Genomic DNA, 19,639 nt, shown 5'->3' on the forward strand with positions numbered 1-19,639 from the left:
TTATTTTTAGAGGCCTGAAAAAGGAGTCTCGGCCTGAGCCATGCTGCTAAATACACGTTCCCTAATCAGTCGTAGGTACTTAAGTTTCAAATGAGTTAAAATGATCTATAAAACTGAAACAAAGTAAAAGTTGTGTGCTGATTGTACTGATTAAAAAGAACTCGAGACAATCACCAGGCGATATGCAGAGATTTAAATCTGTAGCAGCACGTCAGCTTGTCTCTCTGACGTCATCCCAAACCCCAAAAAGAGGCTTTACTGTTTTCAGAGCGCTCGAGGGGTTCGAAAACATTAAAATCCAAAACATATCCCACAGCTGCTTGCTACTTTTATAGTCACTTACAAGTCTGTGTGCAAAAAGAGTGAATGAGTGTTTCATCTTCCTGTTGTTGTGTGTCTCAGTCCATCGTGTCGCTGTTCAACAAGCACTCAGGGAAGACTCGGGAAGAAGCCAAACTCTCCTTCCTCAAAATCATTTACAAGTGGCCCACGTTTGGTTCTGCCTTCTTCGAAGTCAAGGTAAAGACGCTAGAGACTCTTTAGTTTATGAAAGCTTGGAACTTCTGCATTCACTGTTTCCTGCTCTTTTATCTACTTTCACTTTTAAAAAAGCAGCACAACACTGTGACAAACTTTGCATTTTTGGTTTTTCTGTTTTGCTTTTTCTGCAGCAAACAACGGATCCTAATTACCCAGAAACCCTCCTGATAGCAATCAACAAACATGGAGTCAGTCTGATTGATCCCAAGTCTAAGGTGGAACACGTTTATCTTTGATATTTAAATCGATCTGTATTGATAGAGCGCTCTGCTACTCTGTTCCCAACTGGTCACAGCGGATAGATGCACCTCCCTGAGCCTGTTTTCCTCCAGAGGTTTCTTCCTGTTAAAACGGAGGTTTTCCTTCCCACTATTGCCAAGTCTTTGCTCATAGGGGCTTTTCTGATTGTTGGTGCCTTTTTCATTACTGTAGTTTCTCTCTGTATTATTGTATTGTATTTACCTTACAATATAAAGCACGTTGAGGCAACTGTTCCTTTGAATTAAATATCTGAGCACTCAAAGCATTTTTTTTTTCGCAATTAGTTTTTGATTTGAACCTGGAAATATTTGTTTGTATGTGAAGTTTATGCTTGAATGAGTTTGAGCACTGGATTATTCTCTTATCCGGCTTATCAAAATTTCCCGTAGGACATCCTCATCACTCACCCTTTCACCAAGATCTCCAACTGGAGCAGCGGCAACACGTACTTTCACATCACCATCGGAAACCTGGTGCGAGGCAGCAAGCTGCTGTGTGAAACGTCTCTGGTGAGCTCTTAGTTTTTGTAACATGAAACAAAGAGTGTGAGCATTTAGCTTTCCAAACAAAGCTGCTTTTAATGTGATTATGCACAGCCTGAGCAGTGACAGCAGCGTGCCGGCAGATTTAATTGTCTGTCTTTTCTGTAGACGCTCTCGTTTATCACGTGTTCCACCAACAAGATTACGCTCTGCAGGAAGCAAAATCTTTGCGTTCACATTTGAATCGCTCATTTATTTCATGTGTAATCAAGTTTTCTTTGAGTGTGGTGTCTGAAACGATTTTGCATGGTTACCTGTGCTCTCTTTTTAACTTCAAACTTGATTACAGCTCAGAGAAAAAGGGGTGAAGTAACAGTTCTAACGTCACAGGAAAACTTATGAGGAAATCAAATCAGTGATCTTGTGTGAATAATAATAGATCCTTATACAGTGAAAAGAGCCGCACATCCCACAAAGCAATCATTAATGTATTCTCATCCATCAGGGCTACAAAATGGACGACCTCCTGACCTCTTACATCAGCCAGATGCTGACGACGATGACCAAACAGCGAACGTCCCGGGGCAACAGCAAGTGAGCAGAAGGCTGGAAAGTCATTGATCCCATTTGATCGAAGCTGGACACAAACACCCACACGGCAGAATGTAAAAAAACGCGCTAATGGCTGACTGTGACGCTCTAATGTTTTCACACTATAACATCGGTCCTGTCTTAAAACTCACCCGCTGCCTTTAAATGACTTTTTCCTGAAGCTGGACTTTGTGTAATTGCAGTGATTAGCAGTGACGTTTATTCTCTGTGCTGTAAAGTGTGACACGTTCAACTTTCAGTGAAACCACTTTTCCCATGTCTTGACTGAAGTGTGCAAAAAGATTTTTATACTATTAACATCTGCACTGAAACAGCTGGGCCTGTATTTATAAAGTGTCACTAAGTAGGAACTTGGTCCTACATAGGCTGAAAGTGATGAATGCAACTGTTCTTGTTTGACTGTGTTAGGCGAGCACAGTTAAATGTCTTGTTTGGCGTCATCGATGAACCGATGCTTAAAACACTACATTTAAAATTTGGAGCCAGTCATTTTTAGTGTTTCTGTTAGAAAAGAAATAGCAGTTAGATCATTTTCTGTCCTATTAATCTACATCTTAACATGCCGGTTTCAAATCTGAAGAAGCATCCTGGTCACTTTTCCATAAAGTCTCAAAGAAATCTTGCTATGTTGGACCTGGTGATATTTACGCAGAGAGGTATGCACGAGATTTATGCGCACACACGTCTTGTGTCAAATCAACAGTTTTTATTTTGCAGATCTTTGAATTGCTTCTACTTTGTAGATCATATTCTTGATTATAATTCATTAAGAATATAAAATGGGATAAAAGTTCAACTAGAATCCTAAAGGCATTTTTAGAGTCAGAGAAGTTAGAGTCATTCTTTAGAAACTGATCTAAGGAGCTTGGAAAGAAAAGCATCTGGACTTCTTTAAGTTTCTCCAGATGCTTTTCTTTCCAAGCTCCTCAAACTACGATGTCCTGGATGACTGAGAACCTTCACAGACATTTAAAAAATGATCCAGTATAAGAAAATTTCCCAGTCTCACCGTCTGTTTTCCATTGGAAAAATTCAAGGATCGTAATACACTTCCTAAATTCACTTTACTTCGTTTAGATAAACAACTCTCACCTCAAATCGCTTTATATTGTAAGGTACAGACCCTTCAATAATACAACAATAATGATATTTCTCTCAGAAAAACTGCCAAATTTTACCTCTGTACCTCTAGTTTGGTCATGACAATATTTTTCTGATGACATTAGGGGCGTTTCCAAACCTTTTCTGAGCAGAATTTTCTCTGGAGCTACTTTTTTTTATCTGCATATTCAAAATTTGTAAAGGTGTTCCGCTTCACTTTTTCAAAATTCATTTTTAAAAAGATTCATATTTTTGTTTATTTTTTACAGTTACAGTTTACTTACAGGCCTCAGAGCATCTATGTTATCTCAAAAGAAAATGCCTCTAACCTCTAACCTTTTAGGCAGACTAATAACATTAGAAATCTGATATTTACACAACTCACAAGTTTGTAGACTTAAGACTTGCCAGGTCTCTCTTGGAAATGAGATTTTTAATCTCAATGAGATTTTTTTAGATAAATAAAGGACTAATAAATATCAATGATGACTCTACTTAAACCTTTGTAACCCCACCGGACTGACAAGTCAAAATGATGCTGCATTATTTTTGAATTAATGGGTTAATTTGTGCCGTTATTGTACCCAAATCTTTATAATCCCAAGAGATTCTGTGATGCTTCATTCATCCCTGACTTTTAACTATGGCTATCTGAAGCAACATCTCCCCATAACATTAGTCGTCTGGTTCTTTTTGTTTATTTAACTTGTAGGTAGTGTTCTTATTTATGCTTACAGTTGTCCCAAAGTTATTAAATCAACGTTATGACATTTAAAAAAAAAAACATTGTACGTTTCAGATGTCTTCCTTTTTTCTTCTTCTTTGATTTGATCGATTTGTTACACTTTGCCAATTTTCACAGTCAACCTCAACCACATCAGGAACAATCTCCAAACCTGTGAACACTATCTGGACTTGAACTTAGCACTGATGTGGAGGAAATACGAGTAATGTTGCTTTTACTTCATTGTTAGCATCCCATGTGTGTGCCACAAAGTTCAAGCATTCTTTGTATCCAGTAGGGATTTTTTTTCAGTGTCTCCATGTGTACTGTAGCTAGTGAATGATTCGTATTTGTCTCTTCTTTTTTTTAAATATATGAATTTAGTATTAATTTGTAAATCATAACAGAGTTATGTTTGTTCTGGATGATGTTTATGAAGGAGAAATTGTTTCATCCATATGACCACATATCTTATGTTGTAGAAATAATAAATAACATTTTCCAAAGAGTCCTGTGTGGTTGGTTTCTTTAAAAAAAAATTGCAACATGAGATTTTAGATGCCAGAGAATTTTCCCTGCATGATCAAAGACATCCAAGTACCAGCTGTAAATGAACTTTCATTTTGATATTTACTTGTAAGCTATATCCTTACAATCATGTATAAATAACATTTTAATTAAAAGTAATCTCTTTCAAATACAAATAGGTATACGCAAAGATTGAGCTTTTTATAGAAAGCTATTTGAATGCAAAAATGATCTGATATTTGTGATGTTTAATTTAAAAATGTGTGCATACATTATCAGTATTTATTCAGGTTCTAACATACACATTTTTAAATAATCAAATGTGTTAAAATGGTTGTTTGTGAAATGTAACAGGCAATTATAAGCACTCAAAACCATACCATACACCAGTGACACTTCTGAAACAAAATTTTCCCCATAATATTTTAGTGCTTATTAAAAATGTATATTCTACTCAGTTAATGCTCATTACCTGTAAATTACTTAAGTCCAAGTTTTTATAATGTGGTCCTATTTGGCTCATTTTCAGCTCCACAGTTTAGTTGTTGTTGTTGTTGTTGTTGTAGTTACTCTGTTAAAACATCTCATATGTGTTTTAGCTTTATCCCATTTAAGCCAGCTGTCTTCTGACTGGCTCCCTAAGACAAACAGAAGGTTTGAACAGCAGGTGGCCTTAGCTTTTGTGTCCAAGATAACCAAATTAGTATCGATGATTGTTTCTGCCACTGGAAAAAAGTTAGCAAGTTAGCATGTTGAGCTAACCGCTCTGGAGTCTGAGCTTTTGGCTTACATTACTAGCTCGCCGGATTATTTGACACTGTTTAATACAGCTCAATATAAAGAGTTTCTCATTAATATAAATAGAGGAATATAAAATCAGGTTGACTAAAACGGCCCCTGTGGGAAAGGTTTAACAAGTGCCATCTAATAAGACACTGGATTTTTGTTAGCTTTAGCCAGAGCCAAGCTAGCTGTTCCCTTGGTTTCCAGTCATTATGCTAAGCTAAACTAAGCTGCTAGCTGTTGCTAATCAAGTCTAACGTAAAATGATTTAAAACGCTAAACCAGATAAATAAAGAGTGAAGCATTGTTTCAGCCACTTTAATTCATTAAGACACAGAAGTTTTTTGAGGTTGGCAGTGTGTGATTGGGCTTCGAAGGCTCAGCAGACATTAGTGCTCTGTTACAGCAGCCAGGCTGGGCATCTTTTCCGCTGCTGAGTTCCCACTGGAGACCGACCAGATGTCACTCAACTCTGAGAGAGAAGATATAGTCAGAAGAAAGAAAAATTAGCTGTCCATAAGTCAAAATGTTGGGTTTTTAGCCCCATAAAGCCTGGGCCAGAAAAATCATTCTGGAACCCCCCATTAAAATCTGCCTTTGCATATATGAATTTTCATTTTTTAAGTTAAGTTGCTACATATGGCATTTTTATGCACGTATATCCTCATAAGACGAGTCCTATTCATTTATATCCTCTGTAATGAACATTTGTTTTTGGTCTATATCTTTTGACTTAATTGAGCTACCCTAATAAGTCCTGATGATGTGCTCTATAGAGGACATGCTGGTCTTTCCAATGATATCTCATGTTTTTGGGTGCCCTCATTTAGCTTCAAAGAGGCAGGTTCTCAGGATATGATACACATATTGTGGCAGTGGGGATTGATTTATCTGCAGTTTATTTGTTTAAAATGTGTTTTTTAGCCCTAAAAAAAAGTTTTTCATATTGATATCTCCCATATTTGCGTTATGAGAGCTCCAAAAAAAATCCTGGAAAAACATGAATAATATAAAAATGAGTCCAATCCAGCCTTGTGTTCTTGGAATATTTTCTTAGCATGAAGGTAAAAGTTTGTGTGGCTTTATTAAATATACTAAAGTTGTCATTAAAAAAAAACAATCAGCTGATTCTGAGGGGTTCAGATGGGAGGTACTGATTGATTTTATATAGAATGAAAGATGCTATAGAAACGGTCATGGAGTTATTAAACTATAAAATTAACTATAAATTAAATAAAAATGTAAAAGTATTTTTCTATAATTTAATCTACAAAATCTCATTTAGACTTTCTGAGCCAAAGGTGGCATCTTAGATGTTTTGGTTTTTCTGACCAACAGTTCAAACAACCCCATGACAAAAATTTAAATCCTAATTTTTTTCACAAGCTGGAAACATTATACACACACTTGTTTGTGTTTTTTTCTTTTTTGTTTTTTGCTTGTTAACATTTTCAGTCCTCTAATTCAGTCCTCAGTGTGAAATATCAAACCAGCTCCTTAAACTACAGGAGGTAGATGAGAAATAATCACAAATCACACTAATTCCATCACATTGTATTAACACAGGACTCCCCAAAAATGTTTTACAACTGTGAAAAACAATTGTTGATTTATAATCATTGCATTTGCATTGCAAATAAGATGTTAGACCTGTTTGTTTTGCACTGATTACAGTGTACGTCTAATACCTCGTCTCATAATTAAATCTTTGTGAAAACCTATACTTTAAGAAAATAAATCAGTTTAAGTCTGTAAACAACCTTATAATGGCAATTTTCCAATATATACTATATTATATTTTCTACATGTATACATACAAAGTGCATAGTTCATGACAAATTCATTTTTATTGAGAAATTTAACCAATCTGATGGTTATATTTCCATTTAGTTGATTCTTTATTTGATGTATTTATGGGGTTTTTAAACACCAGATTCTTTATATGAGTACAGAGGGGGAAAAAAATCATTGTTTACTCTCAATGGGGTGATTTTAATTTAGCCTAGAGATGAAAATGTCTGTGTGCATCACATATTTAGACTCCAGTTTTCTTCTAGTTTTTTTTTTTTTTTAACTGACGTTTATTTTATGGTAAGTTACCCTTTTTAAATTTGCTGTAAGTGCCACCTTCCAACTTGATCCTGCTGCCCGTGCAGAAAGCCAGTTCTCTCTCTCTCCATCTGAAAACACATTTTCATCTTGATAGAGAGCGAAACATCGCGATTACATCAGAATACAGGTTGGATGTATTGGATGCGAGGTAGGTGTGTGTGCGTGTGTGTGTTTTCCACCTGTGGAAGAAGAAGATAAGGAGGATCAGCACAAAGGACATCAGATCAGTAAGAATCCACATCAATTTATACTCATCGGGACTCTGAGAAGCAGATCAGAAGAGACCGTATGGAAGTGAACAGGTGAAAATTAATATCTTTCACACATGAAACAATAACAAAAAGGTAACAGATAAAACCACAGTTCATTTTATCATCTTGATAATTACTGTAAATTCCTGTGATTAAATATGGTTTAAAAGCTTCCCTGATAAAGCTTGTAGCACTAATTTCTACCACAAGATGGTGCTGCAAGTTAACGTAACCAAGCACTTATTCGACCAGGAGGCCTGCCGGCTGTAGTACTATAAAAAGAAATATCAAGAGTTAATCAAAGCCGAGAACACACTTGAAAAGATTTCAACACCTCTGTGGTAAAGAATTGCCCAATGATATGTAACAATGTGTATTATAACATAATTTAGCATGCTACAGATGTGTTTTAGTGCTTTAGATGACTAAATGATGTATTAAAACAGATATAAGAAACAAATGTTACAGCAAAAGCAAGCAAAACTTTATTTATGTAGCACAAGCTCACGATATACACGGTGTACGTTGTGTTTTTACAGATAAAAAACATAAAACGCTCAACCGCAGGACACTTTAAAACGTGCATGCATGAACAATTATTAGAACCTAAAAATTGCAATCGATTAAACAAGCAGGAATAGGGTAAAATAATCATTAAAACCAGAAACGGGACTACTGAAGGTTAAATAGGAGTTGCTATGAGTTTGGTTTAATCCCTGATTATGCTGGATGACTGATATGATTTGGTAGGTTGCTTCAGCAGCTTGGACCATAAAAGGTAAAGCCCCACTACATGATACTACAACCGCATCTCATCCAAACTACCTCAAAATCGATACCCTTACTCCCCACTGCTAACTATATGGTATCATCACTAGGTCAGGTGTTTCAAAATAAAAGCTTCTGCAGTAAGAAAGAGAGGGAACAGGTCGATGTCAGATATGAAGCGCATTGCTTGAACTCACCATGATAAACAAAGGGGAACTGATGGTGCTGAGCAGCTGGGGGGCGTTAGTGGTGACTGAATGCACTCCAGCACACCAGGCTAGAGAGTAGAGCCACGGCTGACTGATCACATACAAGTTTGTGGTGATGTTTACTGCAGTGTACTCCCTACACACGGGAGACGAGAAAGTCATGAATATTACTAAACACAAGGAGGAGGACAGTACAGACACACACACTTGTGTTACCTGATGAGCTCAGCAGACATGGAAGTGTAGTCCAGGTTGAGTTTGACGATGTGGTTACTCTGGAGCTCCTCTAGAGGGAGCCGACTGCCTGAAGTCTGCTGGAGCTCAGGATCGAGTTCCTGGACCAGAGCTCTGAGATTTGATGGCAGCCAAAGCACCTAGATATGGCACGCAAGCAGTGTTACCTACTACTCGCTCACAGTAACTGCACTCTTTACTCTTTTCAAACGGTAAAATGCCAAATTACAACTTTTCACAGTGGAGTCTGGTGATAGAGAAATAAAATAAGCCTCGCCTGTGAGGAATGGATGGATGATTCGTTCTGGATGACCTCGAGCGTGCGCTGGATCCAGGTGTCTCTGAAAGGGTGATCTCTGGGTGGCCGATAGAGGTCGAAGATCACGAGTTTGCCCGTCTGAGCTGCCAGCTGGAGGAAGGCCTGCAGGCTACAGACCGACTGGTTTCCAGCTCGCTGTCGGTCGTCTGCGTTCAGAGAGCCAGCTGTGGCAAATGGGTTGTGCTGCAGGGGGCAACCATCAATAACCAATCAATACAGTGATTTCATATGACATGTGATATGCTTTTCATTGGCCAGCTGAGTTTTTTTTCCCATTTTTGGCTGACTATCAATTCATTTGTGTCCAAACATGCTCAACTCCCTCCTGTAGTTATAGTAACACTCTTAACCCTCGAATATAGTAAACAAACTATCTTTTTTTTTAGCATTTCGTTACATCCATACATCCATTTTCTGCCACTTATTCTAGTCTGGCTCAGGGTTCTCTCTCCCCAGCTACCTCCTCCCGCTCTAACCCTCTTCTGGGACGCATTTCCAGGCCAACCAAGTGATGCAATCTCTCCAACATGTCCTGAGTTTGCCCCAGTGTGTCAGGTAGACATGCTCAAAACACTTCAAATGGCTTATTTAAATAGAAAAGATTAGCAGCTGTGCTCTGAGCCCATCTATGGCAAACAGCAGGTAAAAGAATATCAGAGAGGTTATTAGCTGACCCCTCATACATGCAGGGAATAAAATCAATATTTCTTCCTTATTTTTTTAGAGCTTTTTTTCTTTGGTTACATTTTTCAAACATCAGAGAATAGCTATGACTATCATGGGAAAGGTGTCATTAAATGGCAGACTCACAGACAGGAACCAGTCCCCAGCGTTCAGGCTCTCCAGCTCGTTCCAGGTAAACCTGGCAGCTGGAGTATTGGTCCGGTTTGGGAAAACTTCATGGATGTTGGTCGTCCGCTGCAGAGTGTAGTCATGCATCAGAAAAGGCACTCCATCAAAACTACAAGGACAGGACAACAGTATGAGACTCTAAATGGGGCAGGGAGCGTTTCAGAAACAGAAAAGTCAGCTTGCCTGAAAGGTTGTTGTATTTAAAGTTTAATAGGCTTCACTGAGACGTGCTTGGTCTCCAGTGAGCATGTATGTAGAGAGCTACTGGCTCAAATGCTCAAATTCTTTTATCAATACTTTACATTCACTATTACACAAACTTGGGGAATTTAAAATGCCAATGAATTCCTCAAAAAGTCGATTATCCTTGGATTTATTGGATACTTTGATTCTTATTCTTTATACTCAACTTTAATAAACAATATTTTTTGTAAATGTAAGGGATAACACTTATAACAGTAGTTTATTAATGAGTGACGTCCAAATCAATTAAAAAAGTTGCCTAAAGGTTCTTTATATTGTAAGGTAAAGACCAATAATACATAGAAAACCCCAACAATCATATGACCCCCTATGAGCATGCACTTTGGCGACGGTGGGAAGGAAAAACTCCCTTTTAACAGGAAGAAACCTCCGGCAGAACCAGGCTCAGTCAGGAGCAACGTTGGCAGTATCTCTTTGGATCTCATATTGAACGTACCAGTGAAAATATACCGGATTTGGAATCTACTTCAGATCTTTTATCTCCCTAAAAGGACGAGAACAGCCCTCAACCATGATACTGCGTATCAGTCAACTGTCCAATTGCAAAAATGGAGGACTGCGTTTCAAAATGATCTAAGCATTAAACAGTCTTGAATGGTTTTAAATCTGAGCTGGTTTAGAGAAGCAAAACTACAAAAAAATGTCACTGGATCTGACTGTATTTTACACATAATTAAATACCATGTGGTAGAAAAGTGTCCGCCACAAAAAGAACCAAAAGTAATCGAGCCAACGCTGCAGGAATCATAAATGTTATACTATTAGCTAAAGACGACTGTGGTTCATTGTTGCAGCTGTTGCAATTAGAATTTCACATCTTGTAACGTTAATCTGAAATCAGATCAGTCATCAGCAGAAAAAACACCACATTTAACAGGAAGTGAAACAAGATGGCAAGACATCCACAAATGTTTGGTCACATGATCAATCGAGACAGTCGGTGGCCACGCCCACTGTTGATTCTGCAGCATCTGCGTATTTGGTTGCGGTTTCAAAGCCACGTTTGTTTCTATAGGACATTTTAAATAACCCCAGCTGACCGAAGTGCTGAACAAGTTATTCAAAATATACACTTTACATAACAGTCACTAAATGAGCAATAAATACAGAACAAAAATCACACAGAACAAAGTCAATAAGACGCCGTTTGCATAATAAAGCCCAGGGTGCTCGGCTCAGAGTTTTGAAAGTGTTTTACAATAACTGAGACTGTGCAGTGATTGTGTGGAAAAAGTAAGCTGCTGACATGTGATTGCTTTGTCACTTTGCAGCATGTTTTCTAAATACTGTTTAGGCTGCATTGCACTGGGCTCTCAGGGCCATTGTACCATAATTGAACACACATGCTTTCGCAGAGAGCTCCTCGCTGACCTGATGGTGACATCCGTCTCCAGACCGTCACACCCAGCCTCCACCGCCTTCTCAAAGGACATCAGGGTGTTTTCTGGAGCGAGCTGCAGAATGAGATCAACAGAGAACAGCAACTTGCAGCAGCAGTCAGTGCATGCGGGGACTTTCAGCCCTGAACAAAACACACAGGAAGGATGTGAGCTTCCCTTTGTTTTTGTGTCAGTTCAGGGCCTGAGCGGTTCCCCAAGAACATATTTCACATTACACTAACTTATGTTGTGTCACATTCAGGCTTAAAACTCTTTTACAGACCAAACAGTTTTACAACAGCATGTAAAAAATCCTTTACTCTCATGAACAGCAACTGTTTGTTTATGAAAAGAAAATCAAAATCTGATTATTTCTGTTACAAAGAAAGAAAAAATCTCTGTTTTACTTTGTCATATGTGACACTAGGACAATTGAAATACTGCTGCTCTCTCACTTCAGTGTACAGGACTGTGTACTGTGTTTTTGCTCACCATAGGGGCTCCTCTGTGGCCAATGAGAGCCGGTGCAGGGCCCAGGGTCCCCTTCTCTTTGATACAAGGAGAATACAACCCGAGAGGAACCAAGTAGAGGGACAACAGGACGGTCAGGTACACGGCCATGATCAGGCCTCGCCGTACTAAAACACAAACACACAGTTCGTGGATGTATTGGTGAGAAGAAAGTGAAGTGTTGTGAAGTCGTTTGGATGAGTTGGAAAATCCCAGTAAGACCATCAGTTCCTGAAATACTCAGTCACTTAAATCCCCTTTCTGATGCTCAGTTTAAGCACCTTTACATGCCTAAATGCACTGAGTTGCTCTAATGTAATTGGTTAGTTGATCAGTTGTACCTAAGAAAGTGTCTGCTGAGTGTAATTTGCCCATATTGTGCTTTTCTTGCGTTGTGTTTCTTGAAAACTTATTTTTCAATTTACTTTAAATATGAGTTTTTATGTTTATCATCTTTTCATATATCAGAATAAAAACAAACATTTTAAAAGCACGTCTGAGACTCACCTGTGCTTTTCATGCGAAAGAAATGCAAAGCAACAGGCCAAGCCAGTGATGTCATCAGTAAGACTCCGCCCACATGTAAGAAAGGTGCTGTTACCTGGTCAGGACAAGAGGGAAAAAATAATCTAGTTAAATCTAACAGGAGACGTGGAAATCATAGACACACAGAAAAAGTTAAGTTAAAGAGGAGAAGAAGAGCATCACCTGGAAGGACAGCAGCAGCGTCCTCCATTCTTTACTCCACAGGTTGGACAAGACGGCCATGGCGATGACGGAGACCATCAGGCTCACCAGGATCCCGATCTGCAGAAAACAGTGTCAACATGTAGAAACATGAAAAATGTTTCATATGGATAGAAAACATCTTCATTTGGCGACACTGACTAGAATTTTTTTCTTTAGCATCCAGTGAATAAAACATCCTAATAAGCTCAGAGAAAAGAATTAGCAGGTCAATTTTAAGGATGATGTCTGGGTGAATATAAGGAGAACAGCAAACATGGAACCACAGTATATATGTATATATAACAACAGAGTTTGTGCAATTCTAAGAAGCTTTAAAGTCAAAATTGGCACAATTTCTTTAAGCAGTCTACAGGAACAGTTCGACAGGCTTCTCAAAGGACATTCAAAGCTCTTCCTTGGATGATGGCTGCCTTTGTTATCTGTCAAAATGATCCCAAACTGCTTCAATAATATTGAGGCCTCTGGGAAAACCAATCCATGACATATAGTTTTCCACTGTGTGTTTTTCTATCCAAGTATGTTTTTACTGCACTAGCAGTGTGCTTTTTCAGATGGTTTTTCATGGTGGATTAGAATCTGATGGCGTTTTTCATTGGCTTTGAAAAGGTCCCAAACACCACTATGGTCAAATACAGCCCAATCCATGACCGAGCATCCACTGTGTTTTAAATATAGCTGAAGACGCTTGCTGTTGTCTTTCTATCCTGACCTCCTCTGTACTTCCTAACGATGTGAAGCAAAAATGTCTCCATCAGACCTGTTGCCACTAATTTTCAGTCCAGCCCTTGTGTAATGTGGCATATCTCAGCCTTTTTAACCTTCCTTAAGAATGGCTTCGTTACGGCCATCTTTCCACTGAGACTTTTTCTGATGAGACTTCAATGAGCAGCCGATGAATCAACCAAAGGTCCAGATTTCTCTCTCTTTCTTTTTCCTACTTCTTAAGGAAATGACTTTCAGACACGGAAACTATTTTATCTTTGGAATTTTTCATAGATCCAGGTAAAGTAATATGCTTTTGCCACAGGCTGCTTGTAACAAAGTGCTAAAAGATATAATTTAAAATCGGTTCTTTTATGTGTAGATACTAGATCATCCCCATATGTTAGGTGATTTTACTGTGCTTGAATGATTCATAGGTCAATGTTAAGTGGCTTAACAAAAAATAAATGAAATCCCTGTGAAAATGCCAGGTCAGCCAGTGTTCAAAGAAGAACGCTGGCTGACCTGGCATTTTCTCACCCTTTCTCAGCAGATGGCCCCGCCCCTCCCTGAGCCTGGTTCTGCCGGAGGTTTCTTCCTGTTAAAAGGGAGTTTTTCCTTCCCACTGTCGCCAAAGTGCTTGCTCATAGGGGTCATATGATTGTTAGGTTTTTCTCTGTATCTATGAAGCGCCTTGAGGTGACTTTTGTTGTGATTTGGCGCTATATAAATAAAATTGAATTGAAAATTGAATTGAATTTTGAAAGACCTTCAGAAAGCCTGAAGAACTATTGCTCATGACCACTTTAGTAAAATTAACAGAGAAAATAAAGAAAAGTCCCTTTAAGACTGAGCACAGTAATTATCCACCATAATTACTGTGCAGAAATTCACGTCTGAGCTCAGAATTGTATTTGAAGTCTGCAAACAAAAATCTATGAAAAAGCTGCTGACCAGTTCCAGTGACACTGCACTGACCCGACATTTCATAAAACCTATGAGAGACATCACTGAGTTACCTTGTGGCTCCAGTGTAAATAAAGCTTCTGGCCCTCTGACAGCAAGCACACAGCCAGCAGCTGCAGAGACAGAAAAGCACAGACAAAATTAACTTGGGAAGAGATGATGAGACTTTCTGGACAAAGTCTGAGCTAGTCTGAGGAATAGTTCAAGCTCAAAGTCTATGTGAGATAAAGTTAATAAATGCATTCACCAAAGGGCTTGCATTTCTGTACTGGCTTTAAAATTCCCATAATAAAACTGACTTTTGTGCTCAGACAAGCCTGTTTTGTGCTCTTTGTGTTCTGGTTCTGCACTATTTTTTATCATTAACTGTAACTCTTGCACACAGGAAGGTCACATGAATGCATAAGGGCGGGGCTTGGCAAAGTTTAAAGCAGCCAGAGCAGAGTTTATATAAAATCCTGACCTGTCATTGCCTTTGTAAAACTGCTTTCACACTTATGATCTGGCCAGGTTCTCATGAGCTCGTCGATTTAAAGTAAACACACAAACAGTGAATCTTGTTTCTTTTAAATGTACAAATACCCACTTAAATTTTGAAACTAACATGCATTTCATCTGCAGATGAAGAAGAAGAAAGTGTTAAAACAGAAAGGCAAGTTGCATAACATAACTAGACTACTTCACGGAAAGACTGAATACCAGTTTCACTGGCCTGTGGCCGATTTATGAATGATTTAATAATGAGTGTGCCTTTGGACTGCAGGAGGAAGCTGGTCTATCTGGAGAATTCAAAGTACAGGGAAAATATGCAAATCCCAAACAGGCGCGATTAGTGACCTCAGAAGTGTGCAGAAATGTTGATAGGTGTATTTTTGTACTACGAACAAAGGCAGGCTTACTGGTTCCCATGTTTCCACTCTTAATGACTAACAGCCTCCCAGCTTTTCCTGCATATTTATGAGAGCAATAATAAATTGATCTCTTGCATAACTCTGCAGCAAAGCAAAGATGTCAAAATGTCAAAGTAGCCCAGAAATGAGTGAAAACACCAGCATAGAACTGCTGCGGGGCTGCAGATCAATCGATTTCCCATGAATCTACTTATGGTGGGGGGAGGGTATGATTTGTGGGAGAGAGATAGGGTAGGATGGTTAAGGGCATGGCATCAGCTGGGGTGAGTGGTACACCCAGAGTGCTAATTATTCTCTCTCCCTGTATAGTCGGTGCAGGGCCTGAGGATGAGGAAGTGAACAGAATGTGAATGTTTCAAATCTGGGCGGCTGCTGGAGCGAACAATTGCAGTTACAAGTTACAAGATAATTTCAGTGATGGTGCATTACATATATACAATATTTAAGCGTTTGCTTTTATTTTTCAGGTTTTAAACAATCAATCAGTTGCTTCAAATTTGTGTTTGAAAGGAAATTACTAAAAGCGATTGAGGTTCCTATTTTTATTTTTTACCTGCATGTTTTAATGCTGTTGTATCAATAAAATATAAAAAAAATGAACTTTTTTTCTAAAAAACTTTCCAAAAACACTACAAAATAAGACAAAAAAAGCAACAGTAAAATGTTGACACCACTTGGATAAATTATCCAGTCAGCTAAAAGGACAAGAACAAATCGAGATGAGAGATGAAAAGCCAACGCAGCGTTTGTGTCTCACCACAAGCACTGTGACGTAGGTGAAGAAGACCACAGCGACAGCCAGCAACACCACAGACCACGGGAACCAGAAGCCCAGGTTCCCGAAGTTAAACCTTCAGTCAAATGAGAGGAAACATAACAGACATGAAGGCAGAAAAACGTTTGTTACATGTTCAGTCAACAAAGACATATGAACATAAATTCAATGATTCCTGCAGCAGATTAATGTGAACAGCTCTATGTTTACCTACGACAGTACTATAAGTGCAGGAGTCGCTCCACCCACCAGTCAAAGTCGTTGTAGTCATTCTTAGCTTGTCCCCAGAAGTAGAGGAACAGCAGCGTCAAGCAGAAAGCCGCCACAAGCACAGCAAAGCTGGCACCCTCCAACTGATGTCAGAGGAGACAAAACAATGAGAGAAATTTGTTTTTGTTATTCCCCGAGTTAAATCCAGCCCCCCGTACTGTTTACTGCTCTGTTTCTGTGGCAGTTTAAGACTTCCTCTGAGTTTTACAGAGACAGAGGAGCTCCAACCGACAGCTCTGTTCAGCATCAGCACAATAAAAAAAGCGAAATAAAGTTGTTTAAATGTAATGTCTGAAAATTATTTCTCATTTGGTGACTTTTACAGTTGTAGAAATGCAAATACTGAAGTCAATAACTGCAGAAAACAAAACAAAGAATCAACATACTGACACGTCACCCTTACCTCATTTCCTTTTATTGATTTGTTTTATCTTCCTCCAACTGTAGCTGACTTATATTCTCCCACAACGATTTATTAGTGCTTTTTTCCTGTTTGCTGTTTGGTTTGACGATAAAATTCATGTTGCTGACCACATAATGTGTAACAACATGTGTCTCTAAATGTAATTATTCTGCATTTTTTTCATCATATTTTGAGTGCTTTTACTCCTCTCTATTTCCAAACACAGCATCTCAACTTTAGATGGCTTTAGAAAAAGAATTGGGTGCACAGGTTTCTATTTTTGAGCATGTTCCTCTAACCCACAGAGTCAAAAGTATATATACCAGCTCAAACATACACAGACTCCTACTAATATTTAGTTAAAAGTCCATTAGCAAGTTGTACCTCGACTAGATCCTTTTGATATCCATCAACAAGTTTCTGGCATCATTTTGGGTAAATATTTGAACTCTTTTGAGTTCATTTGAATTTGTTGCACAGACCTGGCTTTTAGACATAGTCCACAAAATTTCAAAAGGGTTGAGGTCGGGTCTCTGGGACGGCCGGCTTTATCCCTTCCAAAAACAGTTTTGTTGTGCGTTTGGGATCAATGTCCTGTTGGTTGTTGATTTGGAGTGAAAGCGAAGAATTTGGAGGTTCACTATTCCAACCACTGCACAGTCCCCAAGCATGATGCTACCACCACCATGCTAAACACTTGCTACAGTATTCTCAGGTTCAAAAGCCCATGACAGGGATGAGCCCTGGTGGTTCCTGAACATCCTAACCAGTTTACTCACATTTGAAGGTCACAGTTTGGATCTTCTTCCAGATCTCATATTTTCTTGCAGCTCCCTATTATTTTGAGTATTCATCAATCCATTGAGTGCTGTCAAACAAATCCTTTTTATGCTCACAACTACCAACTGTAGTCAATCATGATCACCAATTAGAAGTTAATAGGGCTTGGCCTCATGAAGTTAAAGGACACTGTTGAACCTTCAGGACCACTTATTCAAATATGTGAGTGTATGTATATATTTGAGCCTTTGTGGATTAAGCCAGCTTTTTTCCCTAAACCTGAATTTTCTATTTACTCCGGTTATCTTTGTCTAATATTAAAATTTGATGATCTGAAAAATGTAAGGGTGCAAACATGCAAAACAAAAAATAAGAGAACAGGAAGGGGGTACATGCTTTTTCAGAGCACTGTATGACTCAAGAAAGGAAAGGGGGCCACAGAGACAGCTTACGTATAGGGCCTAGAGTTCTGTGCTGATTTCTTATATTGAATCTTTAAAAAAAAAAAATTCCCAAACATTCAGTTTCCCTGGACTTTCATTTTGGTAGGAACGCTACAACTTAAAATAAAAAAAGTGGCTCTTGTGTTGCTGCTTCCTGACCTTGTTGCAGCAGCAGCCCTCAGGCTGACTCCTCTTGTAGTGTTTCCACTGGCAGCCGTACAAACCAGCCAAACATGACACGAAAGGCTGGTGCTCATAACGTTGCAGCAACTTCACACGAAGGCTACGAAACCACTGCGACAATGTAGACGCCATGGCTCATACACACACTGCCACAGCCTCCATCCTGCTCCAACTCACACAGAAATAAAAAAAAATCGACTAAGACAACCAGACAAATTAGAATTAAAGCTAAAACATCAGAAAAGAGGCAAATCAAGTAAAACAGGTATAAAACAGAGGCCAAAAGGGTCTTAAGTTTGCATTGAAATTGTCCAATAGCTACTAAAGCATCACTTTTAGGGTGTATTGTAGCATACAATGTGTGCAAGCTAAACCTGAGCTATTATTTACTGTCTTTTTGCTTTGTTTTTTAAAATAGGATAACACTGAGAAACCTTCCAACTCCTCTGGGCTCAGCTCCCAGAAAGCTAAAGTTACACAGCTCACTGGTCGGTTTTGTCCATCACCTGCAGGCTTCTTCACATATGATACTCAAGTGGGTCATTATCACTACAGGAGAACAAAGAAAGTCTCACCAGTTTTGTTTCCCCCCTTTAAGACAGATTTACTTATAGTGCGCTTGTGTATTGACTGAAATAAAGTGAAGACAGATTAAACTGATTCAAGTATTTAAAAAAAGAAACAATTGTTTCCTGATTTCAGCATTACTGGTATTTCATGGCAGACTGTCATGGGTCCACTTCCTGGAAATCATAAAAACGTGACATGACAAAATATCCACCAGTCATCACAAAACTAAAGACAACCAACCTGGGATTATAGTGCTAAATCTTGCAAACTTTTAATCCGACTCAAATCTCACTTTTTTGATTCACTTAACACTTTCCTTCGTGTGTTGTATCGTGGCCGAATTAAAGATTTAGACTTTATTTCATCATAAAAAGTGCTAAATGGCTAAAACACACTAAGCGCGTTCGTAAACCAGGATGAAAATATTAAAATTGTACATTTATTTAACGCATTCTGGTGATGAACGCTCCATAAAACAAAGAACGGGACCTGAGGACCTGTTCAGAGCTCAAGCGAGCAGCGGATCGTTACAAAAACACTGTGCAGCTTCCACTTCAGCCTGTTTTTTGTTATGTCGTAAGGACAGATCTCCTACCTCCAGGCCGGTTCTCCCTCCGGATAAACGGCAGAGAAGAAGCCGCAGTGTGCAGCCGTCCGGAGCAGGTGGCCTCGGAAAACGGGTCAAGTCAGCGGGAATTACTAACACAGGGACCAGGGGAAAGACCCTGCCTTCAAAAATACAGGCACACATTTTTTAAAAAACACGTCTGCAGTAGGATTTTAGCGGTTTTATACAATCTTGTGCATTATCTTTTCGCCATTTAGCTTTTATTTACACTCCATAGCGAGATTTTATATGTATCGAGAATATTTAGTAAATATTTTCAAGTATGAGGCAACAGAGCGGCTTTATTTTGAAATTAACACGGAAATGAGAAGATTGTAAATGTTTCTTTG

At 38.7% G+C, this 19,639-nt stretch overlaps 2 protein-coding genes across 3 annotated transcripts in view; one reads left to right on the forward strand and one right to left on the reverse strand.

Annotated features, from left to right (window-relative positions):
• Window positions 1-2,718, forward strand: part of myo7ab (myosin VIIAb) — a 53,473-nt gene extending 50,755 nt beyond the window's left edge. The window contains exons 47-50 of the mRNA XM_087847481.1: window positions 403-519; window positions 672-755; window positions 1,191-1,310; window positions 1,789-2,718. Coding sequence (XP_087703607.1) covers window positions 403-519; window positions 672-755; window positions 1,191-1,310; window positions 1,789-1,881 — 414 coding nt within the window. The 3' untranslated portion in view covers window positions 1,882-2,718. The remainder of the gene's footprint in view (window positions 1-402; window positions 520-671; window positions 756-1,190; window positions 1,311-1,788) is intronic.
• Window positions 2,719-5,343: 2,625 nt separating this feature from the next.
• Window positions 5,344-19,369, reverse strand: gdpd4b (glycerophosphodiester phosphodiesterase domain containing 4b). Of its 2 annotated transcripts, none has more exons than XM_087846919.1 (16): window positions 19,278-19,369; window positions 18,089-18,284; window positions 16,283-16,386; window positions 16,016-16,109; window positions 14,401-14,460; window positions 12,638-12,736; window positions 12,437-12,530; window positions 11,912-12,057; window positions 11,412-11,494; window positions 9,735-9,885; window positions 8,883-9,107; window positions 8,588-8,745; window positions 8,360-8,507; window positions 7,323-7,405; window positions 7,132-7,211; window positions 5,344-5,503 (listed from the first exon to the last, which is right to left on the reverse strand). In XM_087846919.1, the coding sequence occupies exons 2-16, from the start codon at window positions 18,242-18,244 to the stop codon at window positions 5,421-5,423; spliced, it is 1,764 nt and encodes a 587-aa protein (XP_087703045.1). In that variant the 5' UTR covers window positions 18,245-18,284; window positions 19,278-19,369; the 3' UTR covers window positions 5,344-5,420. The 2 variants fall into 2 exon arrangements, with proteins under 2 accessions (XP_087703045.1, XP_087703046.1); XM_087846920.1 differs by having other exon boundaries at window positions 18,089-18,275; window positions 19,278-19,365.
• Window positions 19,370-19,639: the final 270 nt, after the last annotated feature.

This window comes from Neolamprologus brichardi, chromosome 10 (genome assembly GCF_056152115.1).
Source record: "Neolamprologus brichardi isolate AB-2024 chromosome 10, ASM5615211v1, whole genome shotgun sequence".
Classification (NCBI taxonomy): domain Eukaryota; kingdom Metazoa; phylum Chordata; class Actinopteri; order Cichliformes; family Cichlidae; genus Neolamprologus; species Neolamprologus brichardi.